The sequence below is a fragment of the Mauremys mutica genome, chromosome 2 (genome assembly GCF_020497125.1).
Source record: "Mauremys mutica isolate MM-2020 ecotype Southern chromosome 2, ASM2049712v1, whole genome shotgun sequence".
Lineage (NCBI taxonomy): Eukaryota > Metazoa > Chordata > Testudines > Geoemydidae > Mauremys > Mauremys mutica.
The window spans coordinates 122,212,060-122,238,315 of record NC_059073.1 but is presented as its reverse complement, the minus strand read 5'-3'; the positions used below and the strand labels follow the sequence as shown (position 1 = coordinate 122,238,315).

The following is a 26,256-nucleotide window of genomic DNA, read 5'->3' as shown; positions in this document are numbered from 1 at the left end:
AAGTGATTTGTGCAACGTCACACAGTGGCAAAGTAACCATTAGAATTCCGGAGTGTCTGGCTCTTCGCCCTGTGGCCCACTAGACCATGGTGCCTCATAACATTTGAGCTGCTTATGTCTAGCAAGAAATATAGCACTTAATTAAAAAATTTTGAGAAGCTGTTTTAAAGTGTCACGTTGATATAATGTATTCCCATTGATTTAAATGGTCTGCATTTTAACTAGACATTTTATTCCAGCAATCCATCAAAAACTGGAAGCGGATGGAACGGAAAAAGTAGAAGGATCCATGACGCAAAAACTGGAGAATGTACTGAACAGTAAGTTTTGTCCTCCCACCAGTAACTATTTATGGACTTCAGACTTTATGAAAGCTTTAATATATTTCTTGGAATTTGTTACACAGTAGAAAACAGTAAGTTTTGTCCTGGCATTTATTCTTGCATAGTGATGATTTTTGAGACCTGATGCTGCATCCATTGAAATCCATGGGAACTTTGCCATGAACTTCAATAGGTACAGGATCAGATTTATGGTTAACAGTGGGGAAGAAGGGGAGACTTTTAAGGTAAATATTGTTTTCCTGCTTCTAAAGTGACAAATCTTGGTTTTAAAAAGTATACACAAAAACGTTCTGAAAAATAAATGTGTATCTAGGACAATGAGTGGAATTAAATGCAATACATTAAAGCAGTGGCAGAAAAAAAATAGAGAACTGCAACTGGAAATAGTGTTTACACTAGTAAGATTTATTTACAATACATTTTTTATTTGATATTTAGTCATTCAGACCACAGTGGGACTGGTACGCCTAAGTCATTTAGGCGCTTTTGAAAATTCCATAACCTCTTTCTGTTAAAGTATTCCTCATATTGTATGATTCAGTTGGGAGAGAGTATTTACATTTCTGTTGCTTGGTATATGCTTCACCAGATCACAAAAGTTACAGTTCCTAATTTTTGGACTTGTGCCAAGATAATTTTACTTTGTTTCATTGTGATTTTTTTCACAGAGGAAGGGATGTTTCCCTTCGTGCTATATCAATAAGCAGGGAATGACATCCAGATAACTGACTCAATGTCTGAGAGCCTGAATGTGCTGTATGAAATCAGAAAAGTGACATGGAAGCAGATTTTTTTGGGGGGGTTAGTATACGCTTGTGTGTGAATACACAATGATAGTGTGGGTAGGGGGAAAGGGAATAGTTTTTCAAAAGGGCCTCCACCCAGGCTCTGTAATAGCACATTTCATGTACACTGTTGTACGTGCAGTTTTGCAGGTAGTTTTTTTTTTTCTTTGCCATGCAAAACCTGGTATTTGCAATTTACTATCTGAACAGTTTGTGTTCACACATCTGTTTGGGTTTTTTTTAATACAGGCAAAATGATACACAGAGGACACAGAGGAAAACATACCTGTGCCAAAATTTTAGGCACAACCTACAATGCCATATATTTTACACCTAGCCACATATAAAGTCAGTGCAAGCTTTTTTTCTTTTGACCAAAGTAGATTTTTAAAATGTAAAAATAGTAAAAGAACACAGCAAAAGTATCCTGTATTTAGACTAATTCATGTATCCTCTCATGGACTGCTTGTGGCAGACCTCAGATTAACAATAGACTCTGTGATCATTCTCTGGTTTAGCAAGTGGAGTTGAAATCTGTATGCAAGTAATACAGTCCATCTTTTGCACACAAGCTTTTTAGAGTAGCTTGTGCCAGCCACTTCAGAATGGTATTGGCTTTTGCTTTCTTGTGGAAAAGAATTGGTGGCTTTTCTGTCCCTGTGAAGGTGAGCAAGTGATGATGGAAGACGCTGCATGGGCCAGGGCCTGGGCTTTAAAAAGAAAGAGAATAATAGCTTATTTGCAGAACATTATATTTACGTATAAAATCATGTATTATACTGTGCAAAGGGATGGGTTTAATCAAGAATGATAGCTTAAAAGAATTAAGTATATTTTTAAAAGTTGGTTTCCTTTTATTGGTATGGTATCTACCTGATTGTCATTTTCTTCTGTCCACATATGGTTTTTTATTTCCCAATTTGTCAGAGAAGAAAAACTGATAAGTAGTCAGTACATTACTGTTTGGTAAGAAGCACTTATGGACAGAGTATCTGATAGACCTTTCTTCAGTACATTTCTTCAGTATAGGGCTTTATTCAGCACCCATTGAAGTCAGTGACAAAAATCCCATTGACTTCAGCATTACAGGCATAGGTCTTTATTCAGAGGTCAAGATGTGAGGATTGTTTGACGCTTAACCCTTTGGAGAAAAAAATGTGTTTATAAGGTACACCAACTCCTTTTAAACATGAGTCTGCCAAGCAGTCTGAAATATGCCAGTGTTTTTAATGGTTAAGAACACCAGGGGTCTAACGTAACGTTGGAGGTGATGCACTCTTAAGTATTACAGGAGATTTTGTAATAGGTCATAAGCAAAGGACAATGATTAACTTTTCAGTTTGTGTAACTAAAAAGATAAACTTTTTCTTGCATGGAAATTTGATATTTCTCAAAAATTAATTAAAAATAATCCACTGAAAAGAAATGCAAGTACATTAAAATTGTGCTGAGGATTAATAAAGCATATTATTTCTTCAAGGAATTGAGTTATGGATTCTTTTAAACTAAAGACCAATATCCATGTGCAATTCTGCAGTTGTTAGTCACCTTTTAAAGAAGCTTCCTTATGTGTAAGGGAAAAATGCCTTGTGATTATAACTATAATTACCAGAAAATAATAAATGACTTGTTGCTTAACTATTAAATGAATGTATAAGTAAGTTGTGATTTAAAATAAAAGAGTGATTCTCTTTATATATATAAAAATATAACAGATAGGCATTTGGAAAAAATCAAACTTTATCCAGAGTCAGTATTTAAATGTCCAGTTAGATAGTATGTCGTGGCTTTTTCTTAATGAATTAAACTATTTTACATTAAATCACATGTAGTAGAAACGGCTATCCTGACAAAACAAAGATTTTTACGTCAGGGCTTCAAAATTTCAACAGTTTAAACATTTAGATTTAACAATTATTTTACAAAGACTACTTTTAACTTGAGCTGGCCACCCACAGTGTTGACTAGAGAAAATGGCATGCAAGCCACCCAGCGAGACTGATGTAATTTTTTCATCTTTGCTTAAAGTATAGTCACTAGACCAGATAATGTAGACACTTTTTACAGGCAGCGATATAAAAGGCTAAAACAGTTCTTCTTTTTCCTTTTGCCTAATTAAAAATAAGTCACAAGTTGAAAAATGTAACTGTTTCACATCCCATACTAATCTTCCTTCGTGTAACAGAAATTTAATTATTTTGTGCCAAATAATTATGAGAAACGTTTTAGTAGAAAATGATATAACACTTTGTAGTCTGGGGAAAAAATAATTTTATTCTCTTTAGAATGTATTTTGATTTTAAAATAAATATGAATAGAACAATGTAGACATTCTTATTCCCATAAAATTGTTAACATAGGGCTTGATCTTGCATCCAGTGAAGGGAATGAGAATTTTACTGTTGACTGCAATGCAAACAGGATCAGACCCTTATATAATGGTGGTCCAATAATGAGCTCTGTATAATTGCTTAAATGTGTTTCTAGTTAGTATATAGATTCATTTTTTAAAATGAAGCATTTTAATGCCAAAGATCTAAGGATATCCATCGTAAAAAAAATTCTTACTGGAATTCAGAAAAGCCCCAACTTGCTTTATATAGCTGTAAAGAAAAAAAGAAAGAAACCTCCTCCTCGCCCCTCCCTCCATGCTAGGGAGTTCAACAAAACAATTTCATTATATTCTGTTCTAAAAAAAAACCCAGTCTCTGATGATCGAATAGCCTAAAAGGCATAGATTAACTGTAAAATTTAGATTGGTGGCCAAAACAAGCTATAAAATCACCACAGTGAAGTTAAGCACTTGAACTAGGAAAATGTGGTTGTTTTTAATTGTACGGAGGGCTCACCACATTAAAAGGCTAAGTGATCAGCACCGAAATAGTATTTCAGTAAATTGTGATGTGTGCTTAATATAGCTGAACAGAAATCATTAAAGTGTTAATTGGAGTTTATAGAATCAGCAGTAATTATTCACTACTTTATAATTAACATCCAGTATTATTTGATAAATAAAATTAGCAATTGAGGAATATATAGTGATCTTATTCTGCAATGATTACTTTACTTATTTCCTTTTTTTCTCACTCCTTTAAAATAGGGGCAAGTAACACTGCAGATACCTTATTCCAAGAAGTGTTGGGTCGTAAAGACAAGGCAGATTCAACAAGAAATGCACTCAATGTCCTTCAGCGTTTTAAGTTTCTTTTTAACCTTCCTCTTAATATTGAAAGGAATATCCAAAAGGTAAAGTCCATTTAAAGAATAAAGTACAAATGTGTTTTTCCCACTGAAATCAATCTGTGATTATTTTTTTTTTTATTGTGACAAATCTCCAATGTTCTTTTATTTTAAAGGGTGATTACGATGTGGTCATTAATGACTATGAAAAAGCCAAGTCACTGTTTGGGAAGACCGAGGTTCAAGTGTTCAAAAAATGTAAGATTTGGGTTCAGTTACTTTGACTCTCTGCTGTGTTTTAACAGGAAAGATAAAGAACATGTAGCACCGTGAGAAGCCTTATGTGGGCTTCAGCTTCTGTTTATATGGAGCCCTCTTTAGAATTTGGAACAATTACTTTAAACAATATTTCTGGCAAGTTTTCCATCTGAGAGATGCATATTACTTTGTAGTATATATAATAGGAGCTTGCAGCCAGTTTTTTTTACAAGGCTTAGTATTACTAGACATAAAACAGGTTTCAGTAACTACAGGATACAGCTTAGGGTGTCCCTCGCTTGGCATACTTGTGAAAAAGCTTCAAAGCCAAGGCTTGTATTTTTGTAAAATTATTGTTTACAGAACTCTTTCAGATGTAAATTACAGTAAAGAGTACATATACCTTGCTTGAGTACACAAAGTGATTGTTTTGAATAGCTAATTCGAAATTACCAAGTCTAGAAATTTATTAAGAACAAAGATCCAATTCTATATAAACCCCGCTTAATAACCCTTTTTAATTCTTAAAAAAAAAATCCATTTGAGAAGAAAATGAACAGAGAGCATTGCCACCCATGTGGTGAAATTAGTGACATTGCAAAAACAAAACTAATCCAAATTGAACACAACGGTGAAGTTGTTAAGGAAATATTATATATGGTAGTTAGGGGGGGCAGTGGCTACATATGTAAAAAGACAAGAAATCTAGGTTTTGACTCCTATGTACAGAGAAGATAGTGCAGGCTAGAGTACTGAACGTGGAGCTAACAAAGCAACTTTTAAATTTAATGCTCCAAAGAAAACATAATAGTTTGGTGATATTTGAAGATTCATCTTGTAAGAACTGATGCAATTTAAAAACTTGTTAAAATTAATCAGTTTTATCCTAAATCCATGAGATTTTGCTGAGGAAAATATTAAAAGTTGACACTTCAGGCAAAGAAAGGTGTATTGGAATTCTGCATTCCTTTTTTTCATAGATTATGCTGAAGTTGAAACACGAATTGAAGCCTTAAGAGAACTTCTTCTGAATAAATTGCTTGAGACTCCATCAACATTACATGATCAAAAACGTTATATAAGGTGATCTTTTACCTAATATCTTTGTCAGATATAGTCTACGTCAGATTCATGTCTGTGCATTTCCCAGATAATGCAATGAATATTTTATTACATTTTAAACACTGAATTTTTTTCTTACAGAATTTGAGATTATTATTTTCAGCCCAGAACTCAAGTCTATGTAAATAATGGCACTAATAAATGACTCCTCTAGAATGAGAAATTTAATCCCAATTATCGTTCATTAAATGGTTATTAAAAAGCTTTGAAACAAACTTGTATCTATATCAAGATTCTGATAAAAACTATCACTGTATGAATCCAAACTGATACAGTCACTGATCTTAAAATGGACTCCATATTCATTAATAATAATCCATCTTGATTCGGCATGAAAAGGAAATGGTCTTGAATTTAGAAATACTAAAAAGTGTTAATTTTGATTTCTGTTCAAAAAATTTTACTCTTCAGATTATCGTTTTGGTTCTTTTGCCACTGGTTCATATTCAAAGGAGTAATATTACATGGGCAGATAGATTGATTTGCTTAGAAATTCCAAGGGTCAGTGACATTTTCTACAATAGCATTTCCAAAGGGGGGAGGATATGCACAAGCTGATGTTGTTGTGTATGCTAGCATGAAAGTGTTTTTGAACTCCTCACACCTGCAACTTTTTGTCAGTGCTACCCTATTTTGGGTAGGCTCTTAAAGCCTCAGAAAAGGACTTGGGAAGAGCAACAGGCCCTATTCCCCTACTCCAAACCCACTGACTCCTAGACACTGTGAGTACCGCTACGCAGTCTGCGGAAGCGAGCCTCCCAGCTCAGTTCGACACATTTGGGCTCACGCTACCATGCTAAAAACATGGTGACATTGTGGCTTGGGCTGGAACTCGGACTTTGAAGAGGAGGGAGTGGGGTGGACTTCAGAGCCCATGCTACAGATTCAAAACACTGTCTACATAGCTATTTTTAGTGCAGTAGTAATAGCCTAAGTCTGTCAACCCCGGCTGGAAGACTTGCTGCCGTGAGCCGTGTAGATATACCCTCCTCCTTGATACATAGGACAAACGCCTCACCAGCCGCTTCTTGAGACAGTCTCAAAACCCAAGGACACTCACTGAAGAGAGCTCTGTGTGCACAGAACAAATTGCATGATTGGACTTTTAGGCCCCGATTTAGAAAAATACTTAAGGAAGTGTTTGACTTTAATCATATGAGCCATTGAAGTCAATAGAACTACTTATGAGCTCAGAGTTAGGCATTAGTTTAAATACATTGCTGAATTGGATCATTAGATTGTAAGTTCTCTCTTACAGTGACCAGCCTTCTTATATCTGAATTGTACCAACACACTTTTTGGGTGCTATATGGATAGTATGTAATTGCTGTGTCAATGTTTAAAGGAAGGGTCATGGAGCAAAGAAGTATGTTCCCCCTCCCCTTTTTTTTAAATGATATGTAAAATAGTCTTGAAAGTTTAAAAAAAGTCTTTCCTTAGAAAAAGGAAAGTCATGTTGTTCCCTTTTTGGAGTTCTTCTTTGGAAGATACAGAAATGTGTGTTAGGAGGTTTTTTCATGCCTTCATTGAAAGGACGGAAGTGTTGAATCCTTAAGAATGGCCCCGCCTACATTAAGGAAACTTATATAAGCATGTCTACACTGATTGTAGTTACACATGTGGATACACTGCATCAGTGCAAAATGGGGCTTACTTAAGTCCTGGTTAATGTGATGTGTTACTAGCTGAAGCTGCACCGATGCCAGCCCTGCTTGACCACATGTTTATGTTAGGGGTTTACATAGGTGTAACTATAATGATATTGTTATACCAGTGCAAATTTCCTTAATGTAGATGGAGTAAAAGAGTTTTTTTTCCCTCCCAAGTGGTTTTAGTCACATAGATATTTAAAAAAATAAATAAATAAAAACCCCTAAGACTTTAAAATAGTCTGAATAAAAATCACTTATCCTTAGTAAATCGTTGATACTTTTGATGTTCTCTACATCCTGAGTATTTCAGAGAATGCAGGAATAAGACACAGTGACTTGTTAGTGAGAAATGAGTGGAATGGGTGGGGGGGTGCGTAAATTGCCGAGCTATGCCCTGACCCACCGCGGACACGGTGTTTGACCCTAGAAGCATTTGGAGCTCAGCCAAGAATGCAAATGCTTTTCGGAGACTGCAGGAACTGTGGGATAGCTTGAGTCCTCCAGTCCATGAGCGTCCATTTGATTCTTTGGCTTTCCGTTACGCTTGTCACGCAGCAGTGTGCTGAGCCCCTGCTATGGCGTCTGTCTTAAGATTTTAAAAAAATGATTTTGAATTTTGTCTTCTGTAACGGAGCGCTGATAGAACAGATTTGCCTGCCCTTACAGCGATCACGTCCGCATGGTCCATGCGGGAGCTCTTTCTTTATTTTGATTTTTAACTGCATCGCCACACGTGCTGATCGGAGCTCCATGCTGGGCAAACAGGAAATATTCAAAAGTTCGCGGGGCTTTGATATGGTAATACCGATACTAGCAAGGTGCCTCCTAGTGTGGACGGTTGTGGCGTTAAATCGGTTTTACGCTCCTAAAACCGATTTAAACGCCTAGTGTAGACCAGGCTTCAGTGTCAATGAGCTCTGAAACACTGCAAATTATTCCTTCCTCCCCACCCCCCCCCAAAAAAAGTCTTAATCAAAAAGACGCTAAAAGTGTGTCAACCCATTTTTATCTCTTTTTGTTGGTCATGTTTTAGACTAATATCTGCATCATACTGTTCAAAATTCCCTCATCCAGTTAATTAAACATTTTTTCCCAAAGCCAGCAAAAGCTTTTTTAAAGTAGAAATGAGTCAAATGCAGATTCAAGTCCTTTTGAAAACTGATGAAGTTGAGCTCATGATTTATAAATCTTACACAACTGCTCATTTTTAAAGAGTATCTCATCTATCCAAATGATGAGCATGCTTTGACAAAAACAATTTGTTCTACATGTCTCAAGTACCACAGACAGTTCTTAAGAAAGTTGGAATTTTGCAATCATATCAATTAGCATTACTCAGATGTAATAATTTAGCTTTTGTGAAAGGGTTATGCACTTTTCAGTACTTCTTATGATCTTAAATCAGTGTATTATTTCATCTTGGGTATCTTGCATTGCTAAATCCATTCTGTGTTTAGGTAGTACAAGACACTTTTTGTGGTATACAAAATAGTAGATTTGCTAATACTTAAGCACTTACCTTGAAGCACTTTCAGGCTCAGTTATTGAACATGCTGTTGTTGTCGTCACATACATTCAAAGGCCTGTACTTTAGTTTCAGGATTGCCGGGCATGAACTTCTAGAGTCTCTATTTGTGCACATGCATATGTGAGCACAGCAGCTGATTTTTTTTTCCTAAATACCTATTGATGTGCACCGTCTTTTCTAGAAATTTAAGGCCTTATTTTCAAAGGAACCTCATCTAGTCTCTGTCACACTACACACACATTATCTCAATCCAACCCCTCCCCCCATAATAGTTCCTTCTTTAATCTTGAATGTGAATATTAATGATGAGTAAAGAGATGATAGTACAATCAGATAATAACTAGTGCAGGAAAATACAGTAGATTGGTGCTTATGATGTCAACAATGGTTGCAACAGAAACACTAAGCATTGAACTAAGATCTTGACAGATAATTAAAGAAATAACTTGGTTTCAGTTACTTTATTGGAGGAATAACTAAAGCTACATATTAATGTTTTGTTAACTATATATATTCTGCCTATTTCTGTTCTTTTCTTTGGTCAGATAAGGCTCTGCCTCCACTAAATTAGGAAGGGAAACTGCAAAGCTTGTTCTAGTTTTCAGTGTAAATATCTCTCATTTAAAATTCTACTAGTTCTTTAGTTTTTTCCCCCTAAGAAGTACAGAAAAGGTTCTTTATGATTAAACTTTGCTGTATTTTAAGTTTTTAGTGTGTCAGGTCTGAGCTGCAATCTCTGGATTTGGTTTTACAGATATCTTTCTGATCTCCATGCTTCTGGGGACCCTGCGTGGCAGTGTATTGGTGCCCAGCACAAATGGATTCTTCAACTCATGCACAACTGCAAAGAGAGCTACGTTAAAGATCAAAAAGGCAAGAATGTTTTTCCAGTTTACAGAAAGTCTTTGGTTTGACACTTAAGGGTTTGACATGGTTTCTTATATTTTATCTGACACAAAAGCAACGGTTAGAATTAATTATTATAACAACTTTTTACTTTACATTAATGGCATTAAATAGTGAAAATATTATTAGGTTTTATCCATTCACCTAAAGTTAGATCCAACCCTTGAAATATTTCTCCATGTTGGGTTTAATTCATATTGATTTTTAATTGCTGAATACAGATATCTGTTGTCAGAGTATATGCCAATAATGCATGGATATGTAGGAGACCGGAGCATTGTAGAATACTGAATTTGCACATATATTTTTATTGAGACTCAGTTTAGAGATCAGGAGGTTGGCTGCAACCTGCTACAGTGTCTAAATATCCCACTTATTCAGTCTTACCAACAGGTTCATCAACTACTCAGTGATCTTCATTTTCACTGGTGTTGCTACTGGAAGTATTGCTTGTATATATAGTGCTTCCAGGAGTTTCATCACCACAACTGCCAATTAACATGGTCTGTTTATAATAATATTCTTTCCAGAAAAACTAGTCATAAGGCTGGTATTTCAGGGTGTGAAGCCAAAGGAAATGGTACCACACTTTGATTTGACTTGGAAAATTAACTATTGTCCAAATTTTAGTATCCATATAGTCATTTGGATCCATCCAACTATTGAATAGCATCTTTTTTCACTTGAAGAGTAAATAAGATACTAATCAAGGTAAGTGCATCAACATCTGTCCCTCTTCTGGGCAGAAAGATAACTCCCATATTAATGTTACTCCATGTGTATCCCAAACCAAAAGTATCTCTTCTTTGGAACCACAAGAATTCCATTGAACTGTATCCGTTGTAGAAGTGCTCCACAGAACTGGTATAGGACTCTTAGACGTGTTTCTTCTTTCAAAGAGGTTACCAGGCGAGATATAGGGTTCAGCAGGTACTTAAAGTATTGAACATGGTGAAGATAGTAGAACCATGAATTTATGAGATCTGGTTAGAACATGCACAGCATATACCTTTAGCATTGGTCCACCCTAGCAGATGATACTGTGTGCCACTATGCCAGCAGTGATAGCAGAGGAGATTTTCATTCAGGAATACACCAATTTAGGTGCAAAAAAATAAACAAAGTAACAAGATCCACATAAAAAAATATCTGTAGGCTTTCTTTTTCTCATCTCACCTGAGGGCTTATTGAGAGTAATCATCCCATAGCGTCTTACCCAGAGAAATAAAACAGAAAGATAATATGAGGTTGAGACTATTTTTTTCTGATGCTGTCTAGAACAGTGTTTCTCAATGATCGGCCTTTGGACCTGAGATCTCTCCTGACACAGTTTAGGAATTCAGCAAGCCGATCCCTGGTGTCAAAAAGGCTAAGAAACACTGGCCTGGAAGACATAAAGACATGTTTAATTAAAATTAATAGAAGTGTGTGTCCACAATTTTTCTAGCTTGCCTCAACAATCTCAACCTATGTCTAACACTTCTCCTTACTCCTTATTATCTGAATTGTTAAGGTGTGGGACTTACAGCAATTCACCCCCATCCCAATGTTAATATTAAAGAGTTTATTGTGTTAGCAGCCTTTCTGGGAACCAAACAGGAGGAATTTATGTAACTTTAGTCTGCAGAGCACATACATTTATATATAGATGGAACAAGCGATACATATATACCTCCATATATTAAATGAGCTTCAATGAATGTGATTAGAGATGTAAAATAGATTAAAACACACTATAATAAATATGTCTTTCGAGCAGGAAGTGTGTCTTTCCATTCTAGGTGTAAAATTGGTATGAAACTGAGAAATCTAATTAGCCTATAGAAATAGAAATAAGGCTTTTGACAGAAGAAAGTTATTTATATTTATACTTCATTCAGAGGCCATTTCGTAAGTGAAGTTGGTAACAGATTTGCAGACTGCAGGCTTCTATTAAAAGCTCCCTTTTCCAAGAAAGATTCTTTTGTATATCAAGTATTTGGCAGCAGAGGTGGGTCATAAGGTTGATATTCTCTTGAACACTGTATTAGATCTTTCTCAAGGTTTCAGTTTTTAACAGGCATAGCATGCACTTATCCTAGCAGATGGTGCTCTTCATATTGTAAACATTGGGATACAGAGCTGAAGATTACTGCTGCACCTTAAGCACACCAGCATTAATCACTGGATATTCCAGACTGTTCTCCCACTGACTGATTATACAACACAAATTTGATACGTAGATTTAAATTGAACCAGGACTGACTATGTTAAAACTCCAATAAAGATACCTCAAATACCAGTAGGAGGTGGACAAAGAAACAGTGTGTGTATGATGTATTTCCCAACTTTTTAGTGACTTAGTGTCACAAGCAATTTGCAGCTAAACTGTATCTGTTTCAAAGCAGACCAGTGCTCTGAATTGTTACACATGAAGAATTTTCTATTGCCTTAATAGAAGTCTAATTCATCTCTTAAATTCCTGTGAAACAGGTCCAAAATTAGACCAAAGTCTTTGCTTTTCCTGCCAGGAAAGCCTTTGGTTAACGCCCCACTGGCATCCCCAAACAGGATTTTTAGAGGTGATCATCAAAGCTGGTTGGTTTTTTTTCTTTGTTTGTTTGTTGTGGTTTTTTTGGCAAGTTGTGGTGTATGTGGGGGAAATAGTTTAACACTACAATTAATTGCTAAATGCCCCATTTAACAAGGATGATCAAGACATTTAGCATGTCAGTTATTCTACGACCTGCCCACAATGGGGATTTTTCCTATTTCTACTATTGGTGATCAACCACAAGTGTATCTGAGCCAGTAAAAACCTGTAGGGCATGGACAGTGTCACCTGCTATAAGAGCTTCTCATGTGTAAATACTGGATTTGCCTGTCAGCACTAGGGAATTCAGTGGTGCAGCTACACCAGCCAGGCCACTGGTGGCTGTAATCAGGACAAGGATTATATTTACTTCCCCACTATGCATGTTTTTTTCTTTTTAAATTTCCCTAGAGTTGCCCTGACAGTCTACCCTGCTGTCAATTATCTGACTCTCAAAGCCTCTACTAAGCATAATTGGAGAAGGAAGTTAGTCAGTATAGATGCTCATGTAGTTGACTTTTTTATTGTATGCTGTAGTTTAAATAGATATTTAAATATTATTTTGTATCCCAAATGAGAGTGGAGGATTCGCAACAGTACCATCATCAGAAAAAAAATTCTCTTTACTTGGGCCACTGCTGGACAAGCTGCATCCTATAGTAATGGTTAGTGGTAGCTAGCATGTGCTAGAATTCTGAGCCACCACAGCAGAGCACAGAGCTTGCAAATGCAACTTGGAAGTGCTGAAAGAGAGAAAAGATGGCAAGCTTAGAATACTAATAGGTCCTGAAGTTTACTCCTGGAATTTGTAAGTAGGACTAATTAGAAGTCCTATATATTTCAAAATGTTCTCTCCTCTGTGCTCAAATTGTGAATCTATGTATTTTACTGTCCCATTGAAATTGACAGTTATGTCAGGATCTGAACTGTGTAAAACTACACCTCTACCCCAATATAACGCTGTCCTCGGGAGCCAAAAAATCTTACCATGTTATAGGTGAAACCACGTTATATCGAACTTGCTTTGATCCACCAGAGCACGCAGCCCCCCCCCCCCCCCGGAGCACTGCTTTACTGTGTTATATCCGAATTTGTGTTATATCGGGTTGCGTTATATCGGGGTAGAGGTGTATTTGTCAGCCTGACATGGATGAAGAAGCTGACAACTGAAATAGCAAATCAGTTGTAATAATTAAAGAAATCTTTTGATGGGAGAGTCCAGGCTCCATACAAACTACACAAATCTGGTGATTAGATAAGTGGTTATGTTTATTTTCTGAGGGTGGAGATAAGGGGAACAATGAGGGAAAGAGAATCTTAACAAAATATGTGGGGGAGGGGAGATTTCTAAAGTACTTGGGTGCATTTTTGAGTTCATTTCTCAGAAATGATATTCAGATGGAGAACAAGAATATAAATAAATCCATGAAAATTAATGGACTAATCTTTCATGGCTGGCAGCAGCACCAGTGCAACCTTCACAGCAGCTTTTACAGAGCTGGGAAGCAGATTACAGGAGGAGAGTCTCTGCTCCCTCTCCAACACTTAAAGACCAGAACCGGTGCCCTCTATCTCAGTTGAGGAACAATTCTAGATGCACGAGACAATGATCCTTATCCCAAACTGAACCCAACAATGATATTCACTCCCACCAGCTGATAGACCATTGTGTCTACTACCAACAGGTAAGACAGTTCTTGGAGATCAGAACTTCCCCTTTGCTCTTTCAAACCAAAGTGAGCTTGCCAACCACTCATCCTTCTATTTCAAGGAACCACAATTCTCATCATCCTGTGTTCCCCCAACACTGATCAGATGATAATCTTCAGGCATAATTGATGGAGTGGATAACAGACATCGCATTAAGTCCAGACACATCTCCGGCCACATCACCAATGTTCACGGAAGACCTGTGTTTGATGAAGTATGCAGGCAGAAGCTAGCGTAGGTAGTACAAGAAAATATTAGAATCCAACATAAAAGCTTAACAGTGTAACAGTGGCTGAGACCAAGAGACTACCCTCCTCTTCACCACGCACTCTGAAAATTACTAGGCCATGGAACTTTTCCAGATGGTGAACTGTATACTCCAGGTTATCTTTGTCCAACTGCAGACCCTGGTACAATTACAAGGGCCCAAGACTCTCATTAACAGAGTTTTGTACAGCTGTGGAAACAGAGTTTCTGAAAGCTCAGAGAGATGTCCACATCATCAGGTATAAGGTGTACCCATGTTTTTAATGACTAGTGGATTGAAGTGAAAGTCACTTTTTGCTTACTGCTGAACTGAGACTGTCAGTGCCTCCATCAGAAGAGGAAAATCTACTGATCACCTTGAAAATGTGGAATAACCCAGTTTGGTACTCAAGAATCCAACAAGTGAATAGGAGGATAGATACTAGGCACTTTTGAAAATTTCCCTAGGCATTTTTAGGCACCTAAAGACCATTGACAATCTGGCCCTAAGTGACTTGCCTATCATCATGAGGCAAGTGTGTCGCAGAGCACTTACTTGAACCCAGCTCTCACAGATCCTGGGTTAATGGCATAACCACTGGAGTGTCCTCCTTCTCACCTAATGCCCAAAAACAAATTCAACCTCTTCCAATACGTTTCAGAGATGAGATGTAAACATGGAACTATGCTCCTGCTAATACCTTCTAGACTCATTAGGAACTTTTGGCCCAGTTGCCCATCAAGGTCGACTTATCTGCTTGTGAAGTCACTTATTCCTCTGACAGATTTGAACTTAAATTAACCTTCTGGGCAGTCAAAGCCCATATATTTTCCTAGGCTTTTGGGAAGGGGTGATGGTTGGAGATGGTTGAATTTTTTTGTTATCTTCATGATATTTGCTAGTGAAAAATTCTCTCTCTGAAGGTGGGATGAGCAGTCCTTTATATTTGTATTTTTTTATTTTACATTTATGGAACAATTGCCCAGAGCATTGGATGGACCCCTTTTATAAATCTAAACAAATACTTGCAGCACTGCATCCAGCCAGTGATTTGTCGAAAGACTGATTGTAGGTAGAGCCAAAGTCCTTTCCCTCAATTAGTTCATAGGCTCATCCTCCCCAAAGAAGAGTCTCCAAAATAGAGAGAAATAGAATTATGGGAGGCTTTTAATTGCTATTTGAATTTAAAGCCTGTCTTGTGAAAAGCACTGTGATATCTTAATGTCTGCTCAAAGCAGACAGGACTTGAACGGCACCTGAACGGTAAACTGTATAGTACTCAAATTTTCACTTTGGGATGGATGGTCTGAGTTGATCCTGCTGTGATTTGGAGGAGTCTAGGTATTTTCAAACCTGATGCTTAGACACCTTAGTTATCCCCCACAGCTAAAACAATTTATTTAAATGTATTTGGCCACTCCTTTACCATTTGGCACTTTTTTGTTTTTTCGATACTCTTTTAGGCTTCTCACAGTCAGATTCACTGTAGTACAGGAAACATAAGGGATATAATGAAGTAAAGTGGCAGGCAAATAAATGCAAATAAATAAGCTTTAGTTTAAAATTTGCCATGGGGCACCAGGAGCAGTGCCAAAATACAGTGAGTACTGGGATTTCTAAAGTGAATATGAGGGAAAGAAACCGTAGAGATTAAGAATGTTTTCTACGTGTCTGCTAGTTATTGCTGAAGCTTTGCTATTGGTTATGTGGGTCTTGTGATCCTGTGTGCTAAAACAGGGAAGGAACCTAATGTTATTTTAAATGACTGTAGCTAATATCTTCGTTTATCAAAATATCTTCACATAAGTTGTTGTCCAGTATTGGAGCAAAGATATAATCATTTTTCAAACCCCTAAAATAGAGTCTTATGGAAATGCTAAGACAATTCTATCGTGAACTGCCTGCTGCAAAATATGGGGGGCATGGTTGGTATGTAGATCCTGTCTACATTGTGTTATTTTTTTTAACAAAGTAAACACATGTATCTATATTAAAACAGAATAATGTATCACATTTAGCCAATTTTTTAATGCTAAAATTGTATCATTTTGGCAGCACTTTTAGTATGGTGCTCAACTGTGGATGCTGTCTTAAGGATATATGTTTTCTTTTGATGCCAGAATAACAGCAGCTGTACATAGTGTGAAGGAAGGAGGCAGATGCTTAGACCACTTTGCTCTTTCTTCTGTACCATGCTAGAATTCTATTCACCTTGCAATGAATGATCTATCTTTGTTAGAGCAGACAGGCCAGCAAGGCTTGTGTCAAAAGGGCCTTTTCAATTTGTTATCCTAGCAGCTGGTTCTCTTCTATTGCCTTCACTTACTGTACATCTGGAAGAAGACTTCTTGCAGCTGGGAGCCATTTCATGTCTAAACCACATCCCCTGTCCGTCGCAGAAATACTCTTTTCACAGTGAATGACCAGCAAAACTCATAATGAGCTATTAATTAAGAAATTAAAATATTAATCATTACAGAGCTTGACATTGGGCTGGTTTTTTTTGTTTTATATGTTTTTGTTTTGTTTTTATTATTACCTGTTAGTCTGCTGTTCACACTTGCTGTGGACATCTTGCGGGGGGAGGGGAGTGTTCCTTTATATGTCAGTTTTTAAATTGTTTAAACCTATGTCACAGGCAGTAAAGGTCTGACAATAAAAAGAATTACAAACTGGGGTGAAATGCTGGCTACATTGAAATCAATGGTAAAAGTCCCATTGGCTTCAGTTGCTAAATTTCCCACAGTGCCAAAATTAGTCTCCTAAATCCTTATTTAGGTGACTAAATAAAAGTGGGCTGACTGTCAAGGATGCCGAAAACTTGAGCTCCACTAAAATAGACCAGTAAAAACAAAGTCACTTTTATGTAGGTGCCTAACTTTCTAGGTACTGAGTTTTGAAAATGAAAAATATTTGTCAAGTTCTTATTTGTTATGCCAAATCTGTTTTCTTTCTGTATACAAATTGCTATTTTAAATATAAAAGCTTTTTGCACCATTTGTTTTTAAACATATTCTAGAAGTATCAGTGAGTGTGATGTAGGAGAACCTGAGTCTACTAACTGCTAGGTTTTCTTGTTTTGTTTGAATGGAATGTTTTGTATTTTTACTTACTGACCATGTGAAATCTGTCATAGTTCTAAATATATATGAGAGAGTATTGAGAGCAAACAAAACAGAGTAACTTATCTCTGGAAACAGGTTAATTTTAAGGGAATTTGTAGTACTCCCTTAATTTCTTGCCTCAGCAAATTGAAATTCTTCTATGCGGTGTGCTTGAAAGGAATCCTATCCTGGTTGTGTCAGTGCAGGCTCCAGGCACTGCATGTTTGGTCAACAAGCAACAGTGGGTGGTCGGGCTGTAGCACAGGACAAGGGCCCGCTGTGCACAGGAAAAAATGTTCAAAGGTGTTTAAGGGTGGTAAGGAAGTCTGCCGCCCTTCAGAGAGTCCTGAGGCTATAGATCAGTATACCCTCACACTGTTGTGGCCTGTGAGAAAGCTCGCTATAAGAGACATAAAGGATGAGAAAATACAGTAACTATATTCACCTAGTTACACATGTGCAGAGCCCTCTTAAATTTTACACATATGCATACCATATATACAGTAGTCTGTTGTTTAAGTATAGTCTGGCATTTTGGCTTATAAAGGAAAATTGTAATTCTTCAGATTGAAAAATTACTAAAACTGAGCTGTAACATCTCTCATTAGAAGTTGCTTTTTCAATTCAAGGAGAAATAATAATCCTCAATAGAGCCAAACTTCAATCAATACCTCTTCTGAAATCCTTTTAAAGAATTTTAATTGAATTTTACTTGAATGACATGCCACGTACAGTTTGATGCAGAAATGAGACCCCATTTAAAGGTGGCTCAGAGACAAAATCTCATTGTTATAAAGAAAAATATCTCATTGTTATAAAGAAAAATAAAGTCAAGGTATAGAGAATTTTACAGAACAGATGTATGCTGCAGAATAGTTTCACAAATAAGTTTTAAAATACGGAAATTAAGTCATTGTTTACAGGGTTTAAATTGTTGACCAGTTTGTAAACTACAGCAAAACTACTTTTTAAGTATATTGCATCTGAAGCTTCAATTAATTTACACATAGTGACATGCTGGATATATAGTATATATGCATAATCCATAGTGCATACTGTATGTAAATATGTTTATATAGCATATGTATATGTTAATTTAGAGAGAGAAAATTCTAGTCCCAGTTATAGGAGCATGCACAGAAAAATATATTCATAATTACTTACTATACAGTAAGTGTATGCCTAAGTGTAGTAGATGTCCTCACAAGACATACAGTTGCTTTATATGCAAGGGCCTGATTTTGAGAGGTGCTGAGCACAGACAAAGAGTGTGTGTAAATCTCAAATGTAATTATTCTAATATTAATATTTTATGCCACTTTATCACTGTAAATATATGTGATGTAAAATACATATTACAGTATATTTTATATTAAAATAGTATAGGAAAATATTAAAAAGTGACTTTAAAATCCTGGAGTAATGAATATAAAAATCTTCAGTTACAAATTCTGCTTTATTTGATCTTTTCATGGTTTTACAGTTGTAGATATAAAAAGGCTTTAATTACATTTGCAGTCTGTTAGCGTGGTTGGGGAGAATGTAGTAAATTTTAATTTAAATCTTTATTTTTCTGGTTCCTTTAGTTAAATATACACTTTGGCACTGTAGTCACTGACAAATATGCTCTACACAGATACTGTGTTTGGGAACAAAATATTTCTGTGCCATCAAATATGTGATTGTATGTCAGGAGTGTGTATTTATGCTGCATATACGCTATCTTAAAAGCTGTTCCTGCAATGTGAAGCCCTTAATTTCTTGAAACTCAAACATAAGATACTAAGAATCTCAAGTTAAAAATTCTAGAATGTGTGTGAAAAAAGTAAACTTGTAATCACAGTAATTTCTTTTGGGGTTTTAAATATTTACTGAACATTAATATCTCCATTCCATAGTTTGCTCTTAAAATAATCTATTGTGTTATATTCCATGGCTAGCCTAGTACTTGTGCTCCTAGAGAGAAGGAGTTGAATATGTGAGAAAATTTGTTTGTAAGTTAACTTCCACTTTTCAAGATTTATGTTTAGTATGCAGTCTTCAAGCGCTATCTTCTGGTCAGTTCAGAGCAAGATTGGCTTTGCTAATGTACTCCAGATGTTTATAGTCCTGGAGGGTATATGTGCTGCTGTTGTTCCCTGCTGCTCTGTTATACTTGCTTATAATGTCAGACAACCAATTAAGAAATTAGTTCATGTTAAATTTTCTTTTTCTGGCACCACCGCAACCTGATGATGTGGTTTCTAGTGGAACAAGAGAGTATTCTTTACACTGTCTTCTGTTGGTGAATAAATAAATTGTTTGGGTTTTTGTAGTGTATCAGTGGCAATAGAATTTTACAACTTTCAGCCACATCTGTGTAATATTGGGCACGCTATTTTAAGTGAACTTACCTAAAGATCATTTTGTAAATGGTCTATTTTTCTTAAATAATTATGCCAATTGAATAGGCGCTGTCTCACATTTACAAGGTATGTGAATGGTGAGTGCAGGAAATCTATTTCAATATGTTAAAAGATGATATTTTCACTTTCCCCTGTATGTGAAAAAGTGGTTTATGTGTTAGAGAAAACAGTGCTAATTTTTAAAATATATTAAAAAGCACATTTAATTGGAAATATTTATGCCAACTAAATAACTTTAAATTGTCTTACCACCTTCTTCTTGACCTTACAGAAAATTTGCATTTTATTTGTTTGAATCCTAGAAGTAGAGTCAATGGAAAAGCTTATATTGATACCAAAGAATTATGTTAAGCTTTTAGAATTTCACAGCGTCTTCTGTGCTATAGCCTTCCTCCTTTGGCCTTGGGGAAAAATGTATTACATAATTTGTACTTATCCCTTTGTATTGTTTGGGTTTTCATTCTGTGTGAGAGAGTAAATTTACCCCATTCAGATTATTTAATTCCACAACTGTTGCTAAAATGTTATTACAGATGTTAAGGTATTCTAAAATTAGAACATTTGAGTATGCCTTTTAAAAAAAATAATAGACATATAAGTTGTGAATGCAAAAAATTGCATATCCAGGCACAGATCTCTTTTGCCTGTGCAATTGCATATTTTACATGCACGATTAACTGTTTGCATTTACATTGTACGTGCCTATTTTTTAAATCTTTGCCCTTGTACATTTTCCTTGCCAATTATTCCATATATTGTGATGAATTTTTTTAAACAAACTCTCATATTCAAATGTACCATGGAACTATAGATTTTACTACTATATGTAACACACCTGTATCACTGCTACAATGTCTATATTGTTGAAAGTGGATAAATTAGGTTAAAGTATCCACAAAGTTGAATTAATCTAAGTGAAATACAAATTAAATGCAAAACAGTATAATAAAGCAATGTGGAGGTACCATAGGTAAGATCACAAAGTCAGGGAATGTAAAAAGTTTAATGTTCCATTACCAATGTAAATCTTCTGTGTAGCAAATGCTATTCATGTTTAGGTATACATTTTATCACTAAACAGCAATATATTACCTTTTTGTGTTTAGCATGGGATCCTGCAATGAGCTTTGCACCCAATGCACAGCCTCATTGAAGATACCGAGGAGTTCTCTCCTTTCAGAGCTCATTGCAGGATTAGATCCCTAATCACTAAATAAATAAATACCAGGAATCTGTGTTGCCAACTCTACTGATTTTTATCATGAGTTATACTTGATTTTGTGTCTGTCTTAAAGCTGCAGCTTCTGGAGTCAAGTGATTATATGAGAATCTCAGGACAGGACACTGGACTTGTTGGATCCCTCACTTGAACAGATATGGCAATTTACATGTGCCTATGTAATTCTTGAGAATCTGAAAGTGAAAAGGGTTTTGAAATTGCATATGAAGCTGATTCTTATTTTCATTGTCCAAGCTGAGAGAAACGGGCAAAAAGTTACCAAAGAGCAATAAAAGTAAAAAATAGATTAAATTTTTTTGCAGTCTTATAATATATTAAGATGATGCTAGTAAGATTGGGTATGGCTACACTGCAGTTAGGAAACGTGATTCCCAGTTTGGGTAGACAAACTAGCGTTAACTCCACTTAACCAAGCATGCTAAAAATAGCAGTGTGGATGTTGCAGTTTGGATGGCCGCTAATGCTAGCTGTCTGAATCCCTTCAGTCTGAGCTTGAGTGGTTAGCCTCAGCCATCCCCCATGCTATAATGTCCATACAGCTATTCAAATCTTGAGCTTGAGCAGCGCTAGCACTGGTCTCTCTACTTGCGCTGGGAATCGCACCTTTCAGCTGCAGTGTAGATATACCTATACTGTTCTTCTTTAAGTGCTGGTCCATATATATTCCATTGTTAGTGCCCTGTGCACTTCAGTTTGGATTTTTTTGGCCAGCAGTGTCCTTCGGGGGCTGCACTTCCTCCATGGCAGTCCTCCTGCCATGGGCATATAGGGGAGGATGACCTCAACCGCCTCATAGTTCCTTTTCACCCCACCCATAGCTTCAGTTTGGAATTATGCTGCATCTGACCTCTCACCCACTGTGTGGCCCTCTCTTTGTTTGTAAATAGCTATGGATAGTGGTATTCGTTCATTAGTTGAGTGATTCATTTCCTTTTCATTAAGGAATTTGTTTTTCCCTGTTAGACTTCCCCTGTACTGGTTCCTTCCTATATGGTAGGTCAGAAGTCTCCATGCTTTAAGAATTGCTTTTCATGAGAGGTCCTCAATGGTGGGCATTCTAGGTGCTTAGTGTACTTGGGAGAAGGGCAGTTGTTGACAGATGCTCTGTTCATAAGTTGTTCCGAAAGAGAACACAAAAAGCTAAGGAGGCACATAGGAAGATGTACTTCATGGAGAAATCAGAGTTCTCTCCTGGGCTCTAGATGCCATATACCTCTGATAGGGAGTCTAGGTCTTGTTACCAATATCCTAGCTCTAAAACTGACAGCAGTGCTTCCCCTGACTATCCTCCACCATGGCCTTCTGTTCCTTTATACATACCAGCAGCTTGCCCTTATTATGCTCCAATGAGGTTTTTAGTCTGCAAGGAGATCAGCTTCCGTGACCCATATTTCCATCACCACCACCATATAGAGTAGCATTATGAACTACTAGGGAACCAGCTCCTACTTCCAAACATCTTACTTACGGTTTTGACAAAGAATTGCAAGTTGATGATCCCAGCACCCATTTCTTTGTCATTTCCTGATGAAGCTGTAGTTGCATCAACTTCGCAGCTAGATGATTACAGATCATTTCAGGAGTTACTCAGAAGAATAACTAACACGCTGGAGATCCCAGAGAAAGTTAGCAAGCTCCTGGACACCACTCATACCACCATGCTAGGTCATTTAGCAATGCCAATTAATGAAGGCTTACTGGATACTAAATAACTCCAGCAGACAGCTGCCTTTCTGGCACCAACATGGAAAAGTGCAGTGTAATACAGTGAGTAAACTTCTGCAGATCTTATACAATTTTATATGAATCCCGCTTCGGGATCCTGTGTGGTATCAGTGATCCATGAAGGAATGAAGCCTCAAGGTCCTAAATCTACCCCGATTTAGAGCCTAAGAAATCAGACATATTTGGATACAAGAATTACTCATCTACCAGGTCGCACATGAGAATAGCCAATTACCAAGCCATGCAGGAGAAATAAGACTAATTAAATTATGATAACATCTCTACATTTTCTGATAAAGTCTCACAGGTAGCATGGAAAGAAAGTACATGTTTGATTTCGGAGAAGCAACTTGTAGGACATACATCAAGAGTTGCCTGTTTAGAAGTATCTGAAACCGTCTCCAGGTCCATGACAAATTTTGTTGCCATGAGAACGTCTTACTGGCTACATGCATCCAGCATACCTGAGGATGTACAGGTTACCATAGAAGACCTGCATTTTGAGGGATGTGACCTGCCTTTTGAGAAATGTGATGTATTTACTTAGAAAACAGATGAGACCTTACTTTCCTAAAAGGGGTATGTACACCTTCTTTGACAAGAAAATTAGCTAAGCCTCAGTCTTACCCTAGGAAGTCTTATTGCCCTAAACCCAGACATTCTGTACCTCCAAGAAAGCATCAAAGGTTCCAGACGAAGAAAACACTAACTTCCCATTCTTAATCTTCACACCTTACAGCATCCTCAAGGCAGCAAATTTTACTCCTCAGTTGGGAGCTGTGAATGACTTCTAATAGATCGTCTTATTATTTCAGCCCCATTTGGAGGCCATCTCTTTCGTTTTCATGTGGTTTAGAGTACCGTAATGACAGTCTATTGGGCTACGGAGGTAGTAGAAGTGGGATATTCCATTCAGTTCCACACTTTCCTCATCCCTTGTCAGAGACCCCTTGTGACTTCTATTTCTTGGACCAGTAGAAGAAGTTTCACCAGAATTCTCAGGGAAGAGGTTACATTCCCACTATTTTCTGATACAAAAGAAAAATGGGAAATGGTGCCCAGTTTGAAGTGTGTTTGAAGACATCAGAGCAACTTCATCAGCAAATTCAGGATAAGGATGGTAATTCTAGCTTCTGTGATTCCCTCCCTAAATCCACATGACTGGTATGCAGCTCTCAACCTTCAGGATGCTTATTTCTATATAGCCATCCATCCTGCCCACAGAAGAGATCTAAAATTTCAACTTGGCAACTGCAATTACCAATTCAGAGTTCTGCCATTTGGACTATCAATGGCACTAGGGGTATTCACCAAATGTCTAGCTATAGTGGCATCTTACCTGACAAAGCAGGGAGTCATAGTTTAGCCATTCGTGGATGTCTGGCTTACTCAAGGGAAATATCATCAAGCTGCTGATTCCATTGAGCAGATTCTCTGTCTCTTTGCCTCTCTAGGACTTAGAGCCACTAAGGAGAAATTACTCTTAATTCCCACTCAAAGGGCATGTCTACAGTACTGGCCAGGATTGATGGACAGCTATCGATCCAGCAGGGGTTGATTTATCTTGTCTAGTATAGACGTGATAAATCGACCGCTGATCGCTCTAGCGTCGACTCCGGTACTCCACCTCAATGAGAAGCGCAAGGGGAATCAATGGGAGGGCGTCTCCCATGGACACACCGCAGTGAAGACGCCGCAGTAAGTAGATCTAAATACGTCAACTTCAACTACGTTAGTCACAAAGCTAAAGTTGCATAACTTAGATCGATTGCCCCCCACCCCCCAGTGTAGACCATCCCAAAGAATACAGTTTGTGGGGGGGGGTAGTCTTGGACTCAACCACAGCAAAAGCTTGCTTACCTCAAAGAAGATTCTGCAGCATAGTAGAGAGTCAACTGCAGGTACATCCTTCAACATCTGTGAGAACTTGCTTCAGGCTTCCAGGGCACATGATCTCCTGCACTTGCGTAACTCAGCATGCCAGACTTTGTTACGTGGAAGAACAGTTGAAGTCAGTATATCCGCTCATCTAATATCATCTAGAAAAGTTGTTGCAGGTCACCCTAGAAGTCCTATTGTCCTTCAACTGATGGAAGAATTCAAGGGAGTACGCTGCTCTGCACTGTTACCATCCAAGACTCTAGAAACAGATGTCTCTAATATAGGATGGGGAGCTAGACAACTTACAGACTCAAGTCCTCTCATCTCATCAGGAAGCTCATTTTCATATAAATGTTCTGAAACCTAGAGCAGTTAATCAGGATTGAACAGCATTCCTTAATAATAATAATTGGAGATACACCTATCTCCTAGAGCTGGAAGGGACCTTGAAAGGTCATTGAGTCCAGCCCCCTGCCTTCACTAGCAAGACCAATTACTGATTTTTGCCCCCGATCCCTAAGTGGCCCCCTCAAGGATTGAACAACCCTGGGTTTAGCAGGCCAGTGCTCAAACCACTGAGCTATCCCTACCCCCAGTTCCTTCCTTCCAGTTCTCAGAGGATTATCTATTTAGGTCTTCATATGCCCCCATGAGGCAAACCAGTTTTAAGGGCAGTCTGAGAAACCATGAGGATTTTAGAGCCCTTAGAAGATTTGAGCTTTAAACAGAAAATTGGTCTTAACCTTAACTATAGTAGACCTGGCAGTCTGCTATAATTTGGTAGCACCAACCTCTGTTAAATTAGTCACAGTGGAATATGTATGGACAAGCACTTGAAGAAGAAGAAACGGTTCCTTATCTTACAGTGACTGTGGTTCCTTGAGATGTTGTCCAGATATATTCCATGGCCTGCCCATCTTTCCCACTGCTACAGAGTCATAACACCTGGATTCTGTAATGGTAAAGGAATTGAAGGGAGGATTGAGATTGCCCCATCCTTTATTCCCTAGGCATGGTCCCCAACAGACACTGTGCTAGCCAAAAGAATCTGAACTAGATTGCACAGGGTGCATGCACACCAACAGTGGAATATATGTGGACAGCACATCTTGAAGAACCAATTACTGTAAGGTAAGTAATGGTTCTTCTTTGAGTAATGCCCCTATGGGTGCTCCATTCTAGGTGTACTAGCGCCCCCTACACCTTTGATCGGAGATTTCTCATAGCAATGTCCATTCATCCTGCATGTGTGTGCTAGTCAGCCTCCTGCCCCATGGCATTATTATATAGCAGTGCACAGGTGAACTGCCCCCAGTTCCTTCTCACTTGCCTCAGCCTGAGACGGAGCTCTGGCAGTTGTCCCTGTTGAGATTGCCTCAACTGCATCCCAATTTCTATTGTAGTGCTAAGTTTATAGTAGTTCTTAGTGTAATTAGCAGTAACATTAGTTTTCTAGTTTTTAAAAAGTATTAAAATTTTTAAAATAGAATATATATGATATATATAGATATTAGTAGATAGGGTTGTTCTTATTCACTGAGAGGTTATGCCTGGTTCTCCCAGTTTCAAACATTGTCTATTGTGCCTGGAGGCAATC

The 26,256-nt window shown here is 37.4% G+C and overlaps 1 protein-coding gene across 1 annotated transcript in view; it reads left to right on the top strand.

Moving 5' to 3' along the window:
* EXOC2 (exocyst complex component 2) overlaps positions 1-26,256 on the top strand; it is a 186,492-nt gene that overhangs the window by 65,923 nt on the left and 94,313 nt on the right. Inside the window, exons 7-11 of the mRNA XM_045006233.1 lie at positions 240-320; positions 4,230-4,375; positions 4,486-4,567; positions 5,548-5,650; positions 9,624-9,742. Of these exons, the coding sequence (XP_044862168.1) occupies positions 240-320; positions 4,230-4,375; positions 4,486-4,567; positions 5,548-5,650; positions 9,624-9,742 (531 nt within the window). The remainder of the gene's footprint in view (positions 1-239; positions 321-4,229; positions 4,376-4,485; positions 4,568-5,547; positions 5,651-9,623; positions 9,743-26,256) is intronic.